The 17,891-nt window shown below is 35.1% G+C and overlaps 1 protein-coding gene across 1 annotated transcript in view; it reads left to right on the top strand.

Moving 5' to 3' along the window:
• The window catches only part of MRPS9 (mitochondrial ribosomal protein S9), an 86,796-nt gene that overhangs the window by 7,065 nt on the left and 61,840 nt on the right, over positions 1-17,891 (top strand). Inside the window, exon 2 of the mRNA XM_079110712.1 lies at positions 4,326-4,505. Coding sequence (XP_078966838.1) covers positions 4,326-4,505 — 180 coding nt within the window. The remainder of the gene's footprint in view (positions 1-4,325; positions 4,506-17,891) is intronic.

Below are 17,891 nucleotides of genomic sequence, written 5' to 3'. Positions count from 1 at the left end.
TTTGGCTGAAGATCTTGTTTTTTCACACTCTCTGTCTTCTTATTTAATGGATTATACCCATGAATAATGAACTCCTTTAAATGTAAATATTTTTGTATGACTTCCTTGCTGAAATAATCCAGAACATTTAACAAATATACTCAGTAGCCTGGTATTAATGCTGTGATAACTTTGTAAATTTAATAAATTTAATAAACCTACTATACTAGTAGGTTAGCGTTATTTTTAAAGCCCTTTCTAAATGAATGATAAAAATCCTTATGAATATGTTTACACCTCATTTATATTAAAAGTAGAAAAGCTACCATTTAGTGTTGCTCCAGAGAACATAGGTAAATGTAAAATTTTAAATCCAGTGAAGAAACAAATCTTCAAGTCAGTGATCATCTGTGTTGCTTGAGAAGATGCTAAAATATTATAGGAACCAAAGAAGAGAACTGTTAGAAGCAAAAGACAAAGAAAATACAAATAGATATTTATTTAATAAAATAGAAGAATTTATAGTAGTCCCCACCCTCCATCCATGATTTTGCTTTTTTCTAGTTTCATTTGTCCATGTTCAACTGTAGTCCAAATATTTTTCTTAACTCTCTCAAGAGAGAGACCATGTTCACTTAACTTTTATACAGTATATGGTTTTATAATTATTCTATTTTATTATTAGTTGTTATAATCTCTTACTGTGTCCAATTTATAAATTAACCTTTATCAAAAGTATGTAAATACAGGAAATAAAGTCTGTGTAGGGTTCTTCTGTACTACCCATGATCTCAGGCTTGTACTGGAGAGTCTTGGAATATAACCTCTAACAACTGTGTTTTACCACAACTCTGCTCACTGTGAAAGATGCCATTGAAAGGTTTTAAGAAGGGAAAAGCCAAGGAGATATGATTAAAAGAAAATCCTGAGACTTGAATTTTGAAGATAGACAGTGATACAAAAAACAGAAGTTCACAATGACTGCTGTAAGCAAGATTGACATCGCAGAAAGAGGAATAAGAGTTCAATTAGCCCAAGTGCAGAAACGGGACAAGAAATGAGAGTAAGAGAAGCTGCTGTAAATGGAAAACACGAGAATGGATGATTGCCACGGAAGCAGAATAATTTGGTGAGAATCCAGTGGTATTGTTTTTCCAAAGTTGATAGGAAAAGTACTTTTAGACATTTTACTTAGAGACACACTAGTAAAACAGAGCAGGCTGTATCCTATTCAAATTGCTAGATCGAAGGATAGATTAAAAACAAAAGGCAAACCCAGATCCTTCCATATGGTAAAAGAAAGAAAATAGGAAAAAAGTATGAAAAATATAAAGGTAAAATAAGATGACAGAACAGCTAAACCCAAATAAATGGGATATTTGCATCTATTAAAAATTCAGATTGTATCAAACAAAACCTAAAATGACCTAAAATTTAAATGAAAAGCATGGGCAATGATATCTCAGGACATGTAAAGGGTTGCAATATTAAGATCCAACAGAATGTAATTCAAGGTAAAAATAATTTCATGAAGTGGAAAACTTTGTTATGCTGAGAGGTAAAATCTGCCCTAAGATGTAACTCTCTGAACTAAATAGTGTATTGAATGTGCTGAAATATGCAGAGAAAATTTACAGGAAAGGAAAAGATAACTGACAACATGTTACAGGTACTGTGTGGTTGTAGATTCCTGTTTCTTCCTACATCTGAAACCACTGTGTCCTTGCTCTTCAAATATGGAATATTCAGTCCATTAAACCTATCACTCTTTGCTCTTAGTAGACCATCTCATCTACTTCTCAAAGAAAATAGTGGCCACGTAAGACAAGTAACTTTACTTTTCTGATTCCTCTCCCTCATGTGTAAATAATTTTGTTTATGTAATACAAGAAACCATTCTCATTCTAATACCAATGCCTGCCATCTTCCTGACGCTAAAGGTGTTTGCCTCATGTCTCATTTGGATTTTAACACACCTGTCCCCGTACCTCAGATCTCTCCCATGCGCATGCCCTCGGAGCCATCTGCCCCTTGGGATGTCCATCAAATATCTCAAACAACATTCCCATAGTTGAGCTCATCACTTTCCTCCCTGATCTTGCTGTTCTACAATTCTTTACTTCAGTGACAGAGCCGTGTTCTCTGGAAGGCTCATTTCTCCTGAGATCTGTGGGTGGCGATTGCTGGGAAGTGTGGTAGTAACCTAAAACAATGTCTTCAGGAATTTGTTTGAGTTGTGGGTTCACTTGTTTTATGAGTGGATTGTTTTAGCCTTGGGCAAAAACATTTTGTCATATCATTTATAAATCTGGCAGCATAATTGTAGTTTGTCAATGGAACATTTGGGAGAATTACCTCTAGTGTACAACTACTATTTTTTGGCCCCAGTTTATAGCTTTGACAGATTCTTGGGTCCACAAAGCATTTTCTCTTCACTTTGAATATAAGAAGCAGCATTCTCTTGCTCACGGAAGACATGGAATCAAAACAAAAACAAACCAACCAGAAAACCACTGTACACCCGTAAAACATGAGATGATAAAACTCCTAGAGGGGGGAGTTGGTGGCTGTGGCGATCAAAGGTGTAAAAACAGGTCCTGTTCGTAAGAGTAGGGAAACTGTAGTAGCCCCCCGTATCCACAGGGGATGCACTGCAGACCCCAGTGGATTCATGAAACCACACATAGTATGAACTCAGTATTGTTTTTCCTGTAACATATATACCTGAAAGAAAGTTTAATCAGTAAGCAATTAGCAATAATAAATGATAAAATAGAACAGTTATAACAATGTACTATAATAAAGGTAGTAGCAATGTGGTCTCAAAATATCTTATTGTACTGTATTGTCTTTCAACTGCTAGGATCAAGGAAAGTAAAGCGGTGGGTCAGAGGATCCACCATATACACAAGCAAGTTGTGGTCTTGTTTTTATTCATTGATAATAACACTGTATCTTTACATAGCTCTGTAAAAAATGTAATACTTGATTCATTACATATTTAAAAGGGAGAATTTCCTCTGTGCTCTCCAAAGAAAAAATAAAGTTTCATGGAATTTGAAATCTCCCTTTCTTACCCATTAAAGAATAGGAAGATCTCCTTTTCATTTACTTTTGAAGCTTAAAATATAATTTTACCATTAATTGGGTGTCGTAATGTTTTTCCTATATTTTTTTTTCTGATATTTCCTGTTGTAACTCTAGTGTCATTACTATAGAGTCATTTGAATTTAGGTTTCTCAGGGGAAGGGGAAAGGTATGGGAAGGATGGAGGTATGAGAATTTTTATTTATGAAAAGGGAAGTGAGTGGATTACTATGATTGCAGTTATAAAGTTTTGAATATTGCTTTAGCAGTTTTAGAGTTGTTGGGGCAGGGATAAAGAATAAGATCTTAAGGAAAGTCTTAATGATCTGTTCTAGTTATAGCCAACATCTGAATGCAGCTGAAAGTCATTTGAAAACATTTTCAGTTTTTTTAGTGTATTTATCGAAGATAAAATGTTAGTGCTTTGGAAGGAAATTCCTAGTTCCAAGCACAAAAGGACCAACAGCAACAAGTATGATATAATTACTGATGTTTTAAAAAAGATGTGAAAGCTTTTGTTTCTACAGTTAGCATGTTGGACCAAATTTGGAAGAAGAAATCTTTTTAGTGTTTAGTGAAGGAGCCTTTTCATTTTATAAGTTTAATGCAGGGACCCTGGAGTAAAGTCTCAAGCTAAGCCCAACCTATTATTTTTAGTTATTTAAAGATACGCTGTACTTTTACCTTCAGACGAGGTGATTACCCAGTCCAGGGCTACTGTTCCCAAGTTCATGCCCACTTCCTCCTATGTCTTCAGCTTGCTAGTTATTGGCAGCATATGCATTTGTTTTTTTAAGGGAATAGCATTTTGCTCTTTTTCACGTGTGCCAGGTATCACTGATATTGACCAGTCAGTACCAAATATGAATGTTTATGGTAAGTAAGGATGTGTAACATACCACTCAGATATTTTTAATGTGCTGAAATGCTAGTAGTTTAATCTGCTTCACAGGCAAGTTTTTGAGCAGGATCAGTTTTTAACACCTTTCTTGTTTACGTGCTTTGTGGTGTTGGGGATTGAACCTGGGGCCTCCTGCATGTATGGCAAGCTCTAGCACTGTATTCCAGGCTGTATTCCCAGCCATCTTAACAGCTTTCTCAAAGACCCTTTTACTTTGTTTCTGGACTCCTTGCCAACTGAGTATGATAATAAAAAAAAAAAAAACAACTGTTCAGATATCCTCTTTTATTTAGAGATGCTGGCCTGTTGGATCAGTTTAATTTAAAAATATTTTCTTTCCATTTACATTTTCTTTTAGATATTAAGGTTAATGCACACCACAGTTGTAACAACAAAGAAAAATGTTCCAGCCTCAAGATGTGAAACATACACAGAGGATTTTATTAAAAAGCAGATTGAAGAGTTCAACATAGGAAAGAGACACTTGGCCAACATGATGGGAGAAGATCCAGAAACTTTTACCCAAGAGGATATTGACGTAAGTACAGTTAACTCTGTTGGAAAAATAATTGCTGTAGAGTTTTTAGACATTTACAGCACTTTTCTTCAGCATGAGCCCCTTAGCTCTGTGTAAATTTTAATCAAACTGTCAGAATAAGGAAAAATGTCACTATACATTGCAAATTGGAACCATGATTTCAAAGAGAGATGCCACTTTGTATTTGAAGCATCACAAAGTATGGTGAGTTTTAGATTTTAACCAGGTACGGATACTTTTCTTGACTCAACGTTGGAGGACCTCTGTGGATGCTTATATACCATTTGAAAACATTTATCCTGTTGAGTAGTCTTAGGTTCTGCTTTCTGACAAAAATGATAAAATAGATGGTAATATTTTTAAAACGAAAGCATGTTCTAAGTAATTTGACAGTTAGGGTCAGAATTCAGTTCCTTTTGTGCTCTTGAATTACTGATAAAAGTAATAATAGTAAATAATACTTTTGTGTTAGAAATTCCAGATAACTAGCAGAGGAACTTGAATTTAATCACTAAGCTTATGCTGATTTTTAAAAAGTAACATATGATATCTCCTGATGTTTTGTATTTAACTGAAAATGGCATATTCGTATAGACGTAATATTTTTACATGCTTTTTAAATATAACAATGCTTTGCTAAATGACCAGGGTGTGTTCTGAGAAGTACATCCTTAAATGATTTTGTAATTTTGTGAACATCATAGAATGTACTTCAACTAAGAGGGAATCTATGTCACTAGCCAATGTAATCTTATGGGACCATCATGGTATGTGGGGTACGTCACTGATTGAAACATTATTATGTGACATATGATTGTATATGGTTGTCCCTTGTTATCCTGGGGGCTTGGCTCCAGGATATCCACAGATACCAAAGTCTGATGATCAACTCTCATATAAAATGGTGTAATATTTTCACATGACCTGCATACATTTTCCAGTGTATTTTAAATCATCTCTAGATTACTTATAATACCTAGTACAATAGAAATGAAATGTAAATAATTGTCACACTGTATTATTTAGGGAACAGTGAGAAGAAAAGTCTGTACATGCTCAGTATAGATGCAGTTTCTCTTTTTTCAAATATTTTCGGTCTGTAGTTATTGAATCCACAGATTGAGGGTACACAGACATAATTACCATTTTTAAGGAATTAGTTTAATTCCCATTTTTCAAGTATACATTTCCTGTTTGTAAATGGTTCTGAAGTATCTTTTTAATGTCTCAGGTGAACATTTTTTGACTTGAAAATTTTCCATTCCCCTTTTAGGTTTTGGTGATTTGAAGTTATGGACCTTATAGCTGCTGTCCTCTTTTAATCTTAAGACAATCTGGACAGTATTTGGGAATATTAATAAAACTGTATTTTTATAACACTAACTTTATCCTAGGTAGTGTGGATTTAAAATGGTTGCTTGCTGCATTTTTTAAAGAGAAATCTAAAGCACAGAAAGGCTTGTTTAAGTATGCAAAAATGAAGAAGCTGAAAAATTTATACTTTAGAGTTCTTTCTTCATTTCTGCCTCATTTCATAGATCATGGTCACCTGAAAGTATCCATAATTCTTACTCGAATAATTTATGATACTCAAGAGAATTGAAAAAAAAATTATTCAAAAAATATTAGTTTTCAAGAGTTGAAGGAAAGGTCAAAAACAAGATTTTCTTCATCTCCATTTTCTACCATGTCCCCTTTGAAAATATAGATAAAAGAGCATCTTGGCACAAATTGTCATACTGTAGTTTTCTTTTCCAGATAGGAATATAATCTCTACTTCCCTAAGTATTATGTCCTGAGATAACTTTTTTGCTATTTACTTTTTTGGGTGGTAGCTGCTGGATTAAGACATAACTCATATATCATTTAGGGTATACAATTCACTGGATTTTAGTTTAATCACAGAGTTGTGCAGTCATGGCCATAATCAAACTTTAGAATATTTTCATTATCCCAAAATGAAACTTCCTACCCTTGGTGCTCTGCACTTTTTCCCATCCTGCTGTAGGCAACTATACTTTCTACATTCTGTCTGTATTGATTTGCCTAGTCTGGATATTTCACATAAATAGAATCATGCCATATGTGGTCTCCTGTGACTGGCTTCTTTCACAAACATGTTTTCAAGATTCATCCATGTTGTAACTTGTGTCGATTTTTATTACTTTTTATTACTGAGTAATTTTCTATTAAAAATTTAGTCATCAATTGATGGGCGTGTGGATCGTTTCTGTTTTTGATTGTTATGAATAGTGTTACTATGAACATGCATGCTATGAATATGAAGTTTTTTATGCAGGCATGTTTTTAGTTCTTTTGGGTATATACCTAAAAAACCGTTGCTAATCCAAGGTCATGAAGATTTGCCCTTGTGTTCTAAGAGTTTTATAGTTTTAGTTATTACATTTAGGTTTTGATCCATTTTGAAGTAATTTTCGTCCATGGTGTGAGGTAGGGGTCCAACTTCATTTTTTTTATATATGGATCTTCACTTGTCCCAGAATCATTTGTTTCCCCCATGGAGTTCTTTCATCCCTGTGTGTCACCTTTTTGCTTCTGTGAACAAAATACCTGACAAAAACATCTTAGAGGATGAAAAGTTTATTTGGGGCTCAAAGTTTCAGAGATTCAGTTCATGGTTGGCCAAGTCCACGACTCTGGACCTGTTGATACAGAACAGCTTGGCACAGAGCGGTGGTGGAGGAAAGCTGCTCAGCTATGGCAGCCAGGAAGTAGAGAGAGACAGCAAGGTGCCAGGGACAAAATATAAACCCCAAAAGCATGTCCCCAGTGACCTACTTCTTGCAGCCACACCCTCCCTACTTGTAGTTACCACCTAGTGCAGTAGTTCTTTCAAATTATTAATGGGCTAATCCACTAGTTAGGTTACAGCTCTCATAATCTAATCATTTCACCTCTGAATATTCCTGCATCTTCTCACGTATGAATTTTCAGGGAATACCTTATGTTCAAACCCGTAACAGTCACCCTTATCAAAACCCAATTGACCGTAAATGTTAAGGTTCATTCTGGACTCACAGTTTTTTCCCGTTGCTCTGTATGTTTATCCTTAGACCAAAAACTACTCTGTTTTGGTCATTATTACTTGGTAGTAAGTTTTGAAATTGTGAAGTATACATACTTCTACTTGGTTATTTATTTTTTTCAAGATGATTTGACTGTTCCATGCCTCCTGAATTTCTGTATGTAGTTTTGGGATTGGCTTATCAATTTCTGCAAAGAGCCAGGTGGAATTTTAATAGAGACTCTGGTAAATACCTAGATCAGTTTTGTGAGTGATGCCATCGTAAAGCTAAATTCTAATCTCTGAGCATGGGGTGTTCATCTGTTTCACTTAGAGCTTTAATTTCTCTCAGTGATGTTTTGTGGTTTTCATGGTTTAAGTTTGATACTTCTTTTGTTAAATTCATTCCTAAGTTTTAGTTTCTTTTTAAAAATGCTACTGTAAAACAGAATTGATTTTCTAATCTGGATTCTTCATTAAAAGTATGTATAGTTTTTGTGTATACTTTGTATATCAGTCATGAATCTAGAACCTTGCTGAATTCACCCATTAATTCCTATAGTGTTTTAGTGGATTTTCTATGATTTCTACATAAAATATATTGTCACCCACAAATAGTCCTGTGTTCTTTCTTTCTTTCCCATCTGGATACCTTTTCTTTCACTCTTTTTCCTTACCTGATATTCCTGGCTAAAACCTCCAACAGTATTGAATTGACACAACTAGAATAGACATTCTCAATTTGTGCTGATCTCAAGTGAAAGCAGCCATTGGTTGACATTAAGTATGATGATGGTGGCCGTGAGTTTTGTGTGGGTGTATTGTGTCAGATTCATGAAGTTCCTTTTCATACCTAGTTAGTTGAACTTTTTTCTGGTGGTGGTAGTTGATGATTTTATCATCCAGGGGTGTTGAATATTGTCAGATGTCTTCTCTGCTTGTTTATGATCGTGGGTATTTTTTTTTTATTCTATTGGTGTGGTGTATCACATTTAATTTTTGAATGTTAAACCAACCTTGTGCCTCTGAGATAAATTTCACTTGATCAGCTTATATAGTACTTCTACATGTTTCTAGATTGGTTTGCTAGCATTTTGTTGAGGAATTTTGCATCTAATTAATTCTAGTGTGTACTTTTCTTAGAATGTCTTTATCTGATTTTGATATCAGAGTAATGTCGGCCTCATAGAGTAAGTTGGGAAATATTCTTTTCTATATTTGGAAGAGTTTATAAAGAATTGGTATTAATTCTTCTATGAATATTTGGTTCAGTTCACTGGTGAATCCATCTGGGCCCAGGTTTGTCTTTGTAGGTGGTTTTGGTTTTGTTTGGTTTTGTTTTTTACTGTTTGATTTTAAAAATGGCACTGTTTTCTCCTTGTGGCCTGTGTGTCCTTGAGTAACATTTTACAGTACCAGATGAGTTTACCGCTAAAGTGGTTTTGAGCTGCTTTTAACTATCTTTTTGGATGTACATCGGGTATATTTGGCTAACAGAGAAAGAATCATTCAGCAGTTTTGTAATTCTGTCTAAGGAGATAAACATTTTCACACTGTACGTATTTGAATTAATTATGTTGTTTGTAGTGGCAAGTTTGTGGTTGGCTCTTTACTCAGAATATTAGTTTGGGGTGTTAAAATTATTTTTGCAGAGGCTCACTTTATATAGAGTAGACATGGCCTATAATTTAATACAGTCACCTAGTTAAAAATCTGTGTTCACTATACTTGGTAAATTAAGTGCCATTGTATTCAGATTAAACCATTAGTTATTTTATATGTTTTAGAAACCGCTTATTTCCATACTACTTATCTAGTTGCTAAAATAACAAGGGCCAGAACCACTTAAGAAATGTATTTAGGCAAAAATATCTAAGATTTAAAACAAACCATTTCATACATTAAAATATCTTGAAGATTTTTCATTAAGGTATTGACTGTCACACATTGGTGACTCCAGCTAGAGAATCCTTTTTAGTGTTACATGGAGAAATCTAAAAGAATCCTATGGCTTAGTGAGTACATGATCATTTATCAAGTAGAAACAAATTTTTGACAGTATTAGTTCTGGTTCTCAACATATGAAATTGGCCTCCAGAGAAGAGATATTTAACATCATTAGATAAATGTGAGTGGTGACAATTATTCTGTACTTTTAAAATACATGTATGTATTTGTATGCCTCTTTGTATTTGGTAAAAGTACTTGATGTCATTTTATCATTGTTCTTATAGAATATAATAAAAATTTCTCATTGGTTTAGCCAACTAAGCAATGAATTAATATAAAAAATATCTAGTTGCTCCTTTAGGATATGTATCTCTTCTAAAATGAAGTTGAATTTTTTTGGTGAGGAATATTGAATGCTGAGGTTGTAGAACTTTGTTATTAAAATTTTTTCCTATTTGTTTTTTCTTTTGATAAATTCATTGTAGTTGAAGTGATGGTGTTGAAAGGTGCAGTGCCTGGGAGTAGAAGATTCCATCTGTGTCGCTAACTAGCTTTGTAGTGTTGAGCAAGTCATAGCTTTCTTTCACTTGATTTTCTAATCTCTAAAATAATGCCTGGTTGCCTGCCTCAAAATAAAACCAAGGAGCATGAGATTGGTGGAATGTGTTATTGTTTTCATTACTATCAGTAGTAATAAATACAATCTACCATAACTGGAATCATTCACTGTTTCTCTAATTGCCTTTGTCACACAAATCTTCCATGCCACCTGAGACTGAATGTGGGGAGAATCATCCTAAATACTGTTGAGCGTGTTGATTTATCATGGTTGATTTAAAGGTTAGGTTGATACTGTGTCTCACCTAGCTTGGAATCTGGACACTCGTAGGCAAGTAAGTGTTCTCCATTTTCTTTGACACTGGTGATGCTATTCTGCTGCACTAGACTTTGCTGCAAGTGATTGATTGGCTTCACCGAGTCTCGCTGTTTATATCAATTAACTTTTTTGCATTTTATTAATTTTAGCAGATTCTCTTTAGCATCTGAGTAAATGTAAAAGGAAAAGTGGACAGTGACAACCAACTGTTGCCAGAGCGTTTTAATTATATGCCCATTGTGATTCCTGTTTTTATTTATGTTTCTGGAATGGTTTTGTAACGAGCTTGTCTGTATATATAAACTGAAAGAGAAAGTATAAGTGATGGATCTATTTTAGCATTTTATGTTAAAAATGCTTAGTTATTTCTGAAGAGAAAAATAATTTTAACATATTTTAAGCCCCTATTGCAATTACTGTCACATATTTAGAAGTTACAATGCTTTCATATAATGTTGACTTTTCATATATAAATTAAAAATAGGTACGATCATTTTTCTTTTATTTAATATAATCAGGAAATTAGATATTTCACCAAGTGAGTTTTCCAGGCAAGGGGAAATTATTTTTGGTCATTATTTGTAAAGAGGTCCACCACCACATACTGGAAACCCTCTCTGTGTGTGAGAGATGCTTTCAAGAAGCCTCACTTGATCTTCATGAAAATGTTACGAGGTGGGTTCTGTCGTTATTTTTAATGTTGAGAATAGCAAGACCGTACAAGATCTTTCTATAGCCTAACGATGTGTTCCTTCCATACTTAGATTGAGTTTTGGGGTAATATTTTCTAAAATAAATTGGTACTCTCATTAACTTTTTTATGGTAGAGGACAGTGATTGTAATTTAACTCTGCAGTGCCTGCCGAATTTCCTTTCCAGTGTGGCTGTTAACCCTGACTGGCTCAGAGTGCATATCTGCCCCGTACTAAATGACCCGGCTGTGCTCTGTCGCGGATTCTTGTCGTCTCCTTTCCTGTCAGGATGTCTTGTGTCTGTGTGTCTGCCTCTAGCCGTTCTCACCTGCCTGCCAACCTCTCAGCATAACTAAACTTGTTAGACATGTGAATTAAAACTAAGAGCCATTAGCTCTCACCGGGGACCAATACATCCTTCCTAAGTAAATTCCATGAATTTGTGGCAGCTATTTTAGCTACTCATTGGCCTTTCTGTTTGATTTCTAAGTTTACAACTTTATTTCAGAGGAGTGAGTTTGAATAGAAATCTGACCTCGCCAAATTTGTGTGTGAATATTATACCGAGTTAATCTTATATGCTAGTGTTTCCTTAATTTAATAAAGCATTCTAAATTGTAGAGATGTAGATTGGTAAAACAAAGAGAAATATATATATAGCGGATATAATTTTGGTACAAAGATAATTCTGCGTGTCACTGTTATACTTAAAGTTACATCATTTAGATTTATTATTACTAAGGCTACAGTACTGTGTGTTTGCTGAAATATTTTCAAAATTACTTAGCTATAGTTAATGCTCCATCTTTTTATTATATTTATGTGAAAAATTGTAATTGGTATGATAGATAATTAAAAAGAAATTAGTCATTGGCAGGTATGGATGTTCTCTTTTAGCTACTCATTTAGCTCTGTGAAGAGCTCAGTCCATGAGTGCAGAATGGGCAGGACAGGAGCAGTTGTCCTTCTTGACCCCAGGGTAGAAGGATGGCCAGGTGAGGTGCAGCCAGGGTCTAGGGATCTTTGTGGATTTTGGAACACATTGCTATACTAGAGCAGACATGGAGTAACAGTTGACTGCCAGTTTGTTTAATGTTGTTGAATCTCGTAATCTTTCATGTGCATCAAAAATTATTTTACTCAGAATCATGCTGTAAACACAGAAAAGTTGAGGGCCACCGATATTTACATTTTCCTTTTTGAATTAAGCATGTAGAAGTTATAAATTTTAAGTTGGAGACATTTCACTTATATTACATACTGTGAATACAGATCTGCACTTGCATTTAGTAATGACTATTTGGGAATTAAAAGTTAAGTTCTACATTACTATAAAATTTCAGGGAAAAAGCCAGCAAATTGATATATAACACTGCTGAAGTCTACCAATTACTTTTTAATTGGTATTATAGACCTCATTCTGAAACCAGAATGTTTTATTCTCCTAAGTGTGAATATGCTGTATGAAGTTTCTCTAATTGATTTGCTGTGCCCATTCCATTTGATGTATCATTTTTCACAATATTTCATAATTTGTGCTCACTTCTAATGAACAGAGTCGTTAGGACAGGCATGTCTAAGTACAACTGACAGCTAACATTAGGTGCCAGATGCAGTTTATGAAGCTATGTAGAACTGTAGAGAACAGTTTAAATAAATTAGCACCTGTACATTAGTCTCACTTGCTGGTAATTTATAAGCGAATCAGTAGAGATGACATTTAGGTAAGTCATTGATCAAGTTAACAGCTGCAAACCCACTGCCCAGCTGGGATACCTAATTAATAGAGATTGCATTCCTGACCCAGCGCTTCTCCTGGGTTGAGCCTACGGTCCTTTTATACTTTGACTTAAGCTTAAGAATGTAGTCAAATTCTTTGCCTTCATTTTAGAGAACTCTTAAATTATCAGTATTCTGGTTAAAACCTAAACAGCAAAAAACAGCAGCAGCAGAAAGCACAACCATGTTCACTAGAGAGTTTAGCTTTATTCAATTACTTAATTTAGATCATATTTTTAAAATTTACATTGCTTTTTTGTCAACAGTATCTTATTTTGGATTTCACGTAAGCATATACAGCATACTTAACATTAAATGTCTATTCTGTTTTTTTTTTTTGAAGAAATTTTTATTCGTTTGTTTTTTGTGGCCTACCAGCCATTGAAATGAAACCGTTCGTATAACACTTTCTCAAAATATGACATCAACGAATACCCAAGGGCTTTGCCAAGTAAATTCCATACAGATTTTAAAATTTAATAAGAAATGCTAAGCTAGAAGTTATTCCACTTCCTTAGATTTTCTTGGGATATGATTTTAAATTGAAAGATTAAGGAATCAACAGCCTTAAATCAGAGAGTAGGGCAGTGGTTTGGGTATCTTTTCAGGTACGTGGACCTGGGTCTTGATGGTGCTTGAATACCAGTGTGTGTATGAGGCCACTCCAAAGTCTGATTCTTATACTGAGAAAACATTTCTTGAAACACAATCGTTAAGCCTTTAAACAAAGGCTTTTTGGCTAGCCATGTTGTTTTGAAGCTTCTAGAAGAGTCATTTAAATGAGTCCTGACACAGCATTTTTTTGTGTGTGTCGTGCTTCCTATTTCTTAGTAAGTAATAATTTTTTCATGTGGGTTGTTTAGAAGGGAAAGAGCTCTTATTTCAGATAATTGTGAAATTTCTGTTAGTTCTATCATTGTTAGCAAGCTTGGTCCACAATTTGAAAGTGAAATGCCAGTATTTCTCTAGTTCTAAAATACTTGAGGGACAAGTCCACTTGCTACTGGTGAGTGACCCCCCACACGTCAGAATTTGTATTTTTGTCTTATGTTAAGAGAAATAGAATACTTGGAAGTATAATATTGGTCCGCTATTTTGTTTTTATATTATCTTTCATTGAAACAATCCAAAATATCTGAAGAGTTAGTTTTGAAAGCAGTTCAAAATACTATAAAAGAGTAAATAGAAATTTTAAAATTGATAAGCTGTAAATAATGCTACAGGCAGTTGGCAGTTAGAAATTGTAGCTTGGGTGATAGTTTTGTTCTCTATTCTATCTACTTGAGAGGAAGAGACTCAAAGATGAAACTGAGGGAACCAGCTATTCTATTATGAGAGCAACAGAGGTCTGTTTAGAAGAGATTAAGAAGGATGGGCTGGGGAGATAGCTCACCTGGCAGAGTGCTTGCCTTGCAAGCACAAGGCCCTGGGTTCAAATCCCCAGCACCACAAAAAAATAAAAAAGAGATTAAGAAGGAGTATTCAGGCAGGTAGGAGGGGAAGGTGACTCAAGGGAGCGAGGAGGCAGAAGCCTCACAGGATGAGACCTGAAAGTAGGTTGTGGGATTTGAAAGAGACCTTGGTGACCCATGAGAAACCAATTGCAGGACTGGAGTTAGGGTAGGCTAGATTGAAGGTAGTTCAGGGAGTGTGTGGATGCTCCTAAGAACAGAAATATTAGATGACTTCTTCACGCGAACGTCCTTTGGGGTCACTGACAAATGTGGCAGCCCTGGGTACTGACAGGAGCCAGGGGGAGCATTAGCCCTTTGTAAGTGCTGTGAGCAGTAATGTGGAAATGGAAGGCGGTGGCAGTCTGGGGAGACGATGGCGTGGCCAGGTGCTGTGGGCCTTCAAAGAGCTGGTTCTGACCTGGCAGGGCCGTCCACGAGCGCAGAGAGCACTCTAACAGAGAGGCCAGGCTTGACAGGTGGGGCTGCTTTGATCTGGGTCTGCAGAGACCAATGGGAATGTGTGGAAGGAGAAGGAGAACAGGGGTGTGCCAGGCAGCTCTTACCCAGCATGTTTAGAAAGGAAGGAAGTGGACAAAAAAAGATGAGAAGTACCACTGAAACAGGTGACTCCTTTGTACCCTCTTGTGCAAACTAGATGTGGTTCTGTCCTAAGTTTTGTGTATTTTTTATGCCATAATATTTTATGATAATACTACAGTAACCCCAGTTTTTGAGATTATGTATATTTTGTCTCCACTGGTAGAATGAGGCAGGGAGCTGTATCTTGTTCATCTTTTCAACAAGCAGAGTGCCTAGAATTCAGATGGGGTGAATTTGTTGAATAAAATAATTTCCTTTGGATTTCCTCTTCATTTTACTACTAAATAGCTGAATGTCCTTGATGTCAGTGGAAAAGTCCATCTATTATCTAGGAAAATTAGATTGGTTTCTTTGTAGGAGAAGAGCACATTCCAAAATTAAATTTTGGGAAGATCAGGTTTTGGCTTTGCCATTTATTTCAATGTGATTTTGGACTAGCTTTTAAGCTGCTTTTTCATCTGTAGAATAGAGCTATGAATGCATAATTTTTATTATAAGTCTTACTATGGTGAATAATGTGCTTTAGGTAAACTAAAAATTCATTTTTATTTACTTAACATTTATCAAGTGCCTTCTTTGTGTTGTGTTTTTATAAATATCTTATTTAACCATTTAATCCCTTTGACAAGCAGATAAAAGTTGATCTCCTTATAAACCAAAATCACTAGGAGTGGTTGTATTTGAAAACATGGTTATAATAAGACACAATAAAAATTAGGTTTTTATTTATTATTCTGTTCTTTTATTCAGCACTCCCTTCTGAATCCTGCAATGTAATGAAAGTAAAGGTTTTCCTATTATAGCTCATAATACTTGGTCCCAAAATATATATATCTGTAAACTGTTCGACTCAATAGTCATACTCAAATTTTTTTTGCTTTTTATACATTCACTATTTATTTCAAAGGGGTATCTATCTTTTGTGTTAACAGGGAGTTAAGTAGACCTAGAAAATAACAAAATTATTTTTTCATTAAAGCCAGGTATTTCCTTGCTTTAGAGTTTGCAAAACTATAGAATGCACATAAGAGACGAATGGAAGAGTTTTCATTAAACTCTAAAATTCTAGTTAGTGGATCACCCAAGTTAACAGAAATTTTTATTTTTGAAGATGATGCCAGTGACAGCTTGATCCTCCTCTGAGAATCAGGGGCCTGTCTGGATTGTGATTTTGGAGAGTTAACCATCAGCTGAAGAGTTGTACTTAGTCTTCTGTGCTGTGTGCTCTTCTGATCCAGTAGCCTCTTTGCCAAGGTGCTGACTGCCTCGGAGCTGCTGTATATGACTGTGAGGACAAGGCCTGAGGCTAGCTAGGTGTCCAGAGGTGCTATAGACTGGATTGCTTGTTTTTCAAAATTTTAGCATTTTTCTACCTCTTTATTTTGAAACTTTTCCATGTCTAAGAAATTTGAATATTTGGTGACTGCAAACACATAAGTATGCATGTGCCCCTCACATAGATTTGCCAGTTAACATTTTCTCACATTTCCTTTTTCTGTACATGTAAAATTTTTTTGAGTAATCCATTAAAAATTTCAGATTTAAACTTAACCTCTAAATGCATCAGCATATATTTATAACCCTAAATACTTCATCATCTGATAGTAACATCACATATCATGTAATCATGAAAGTTCGGTAATGTTTTATATAGTACGTATTAAAATTTCCCCAGGTAACCCCAAACACCTTTGTAGCAGTCCAGTTTTTCTGTCGAACCTTGACCACTTGTTTTATATGCTTGTCCTGTGTCTGGCTTCCTGATTGCTTCCTCTCCTCCTGATCAGACTTGGAATGTACCAAGAGTGCTATTTAGGGAATGCCTGCTTCTCATTGCATCACCCCAGGGGGTTCCTATCCATCTGTCCCACTGTTGATGATGGTATGACTGAGACCTGGGTGAATTAAGGTTGTGACCACTCAACCACTTGTAAAAAGTGACTTTTTCCCTTTGACCTCGTAAGTAATCTGTAGGGTAATGTTTTGAGTCTTTGTAAATTTTCTGTTCCCCAGTAAATTTTCAACCTGGGCCTTTAGCATCTGATGATCCCTTCCTGAAACTGAAGACTAACCTGGAAGTTTTAAAATGTTGATTTTTCTCCTTTTGTCATCCCTTCTACTTTTAGTGTTATTGGTCTATAAAGCAGTTTTCTTTTTCTCCATGTCCCTTACCTGTAGTGTGTGTGGGCACGCACGTGGATGCATGTGCACACCCAGACTTAAATGTATGAACACCTACATATCAAATGTGTTTTTATACATTGTCTTTTTAATGTTAAAATTGTCCTCCCTTTGGCCAGTGGGAGCCCATTGAAGCTGACTTGTGTCCTTTTGAGCACTTTTTTATTTTCCGACACAGGAACATGTCTCAGGCTTATTTTGTACCTTTTCTATTTTGTACTAGGCCTACAACCAGCTATTTCTGCAAGATTTAGTTCCTTATACTGGGCAATTATATTTGGAAACCAAGACTTGGGTGCTTCTGTGTTCTTTCCAGGGGTCAGAAATAAATAATATTTAAAAAATATTTTAGGAAATAATATTTTTTAAAGATCCTAAGTTTATATTAGTTGTTTAAATTCTACTTGACATTATAGGGTTTTTGCTTTTCTTTTTTTTTATATTTGTATCTCTTGTTCTATAATAAAATTGTGGTCCCCTTAATATTAATGTATTTTCTTACCTGCTTTATGGTGCAACATTCCCAGTATATTTCAGAATTTTTATCAACAGTATGATTGACAAGAAACCTACTGAGAAAGTTGAAGTTTTTTAAATAATAATTTTTTCTTGTTAGAAGCTAGATTTGTTTACATTTTTAGAGCTTCTCCTGTAAACTTTAATATGTAAAATATTTATGTGCTTCAGAGTTTAAGTCTTGTTGTCACTCCTGTTATTCTCCCCGCCTAGCCTATCAGAGAGAAACAGTTTCTGTTCGTTTTCTTGTGTTTATATTTGCAAAAAGAAGACCATGTGTATTTCCCCCCAATGCCTGTATGTATTCTCTGC

Source organism: Sciurus vulgaris, assembly GCF_902686455.1.
Source record: "Sciurus vulgaris genome assembly, chromosome: 14".
Lineage (NCBI taxonomy): Eukaryota > Metazoa > Chordata > Mammalia > Rodentia > Sciuridae > Sciurus > Sciurus vulgaris.
This window is presented reverse-complemented; position numbering and strand designations above follow the sequence as displayed.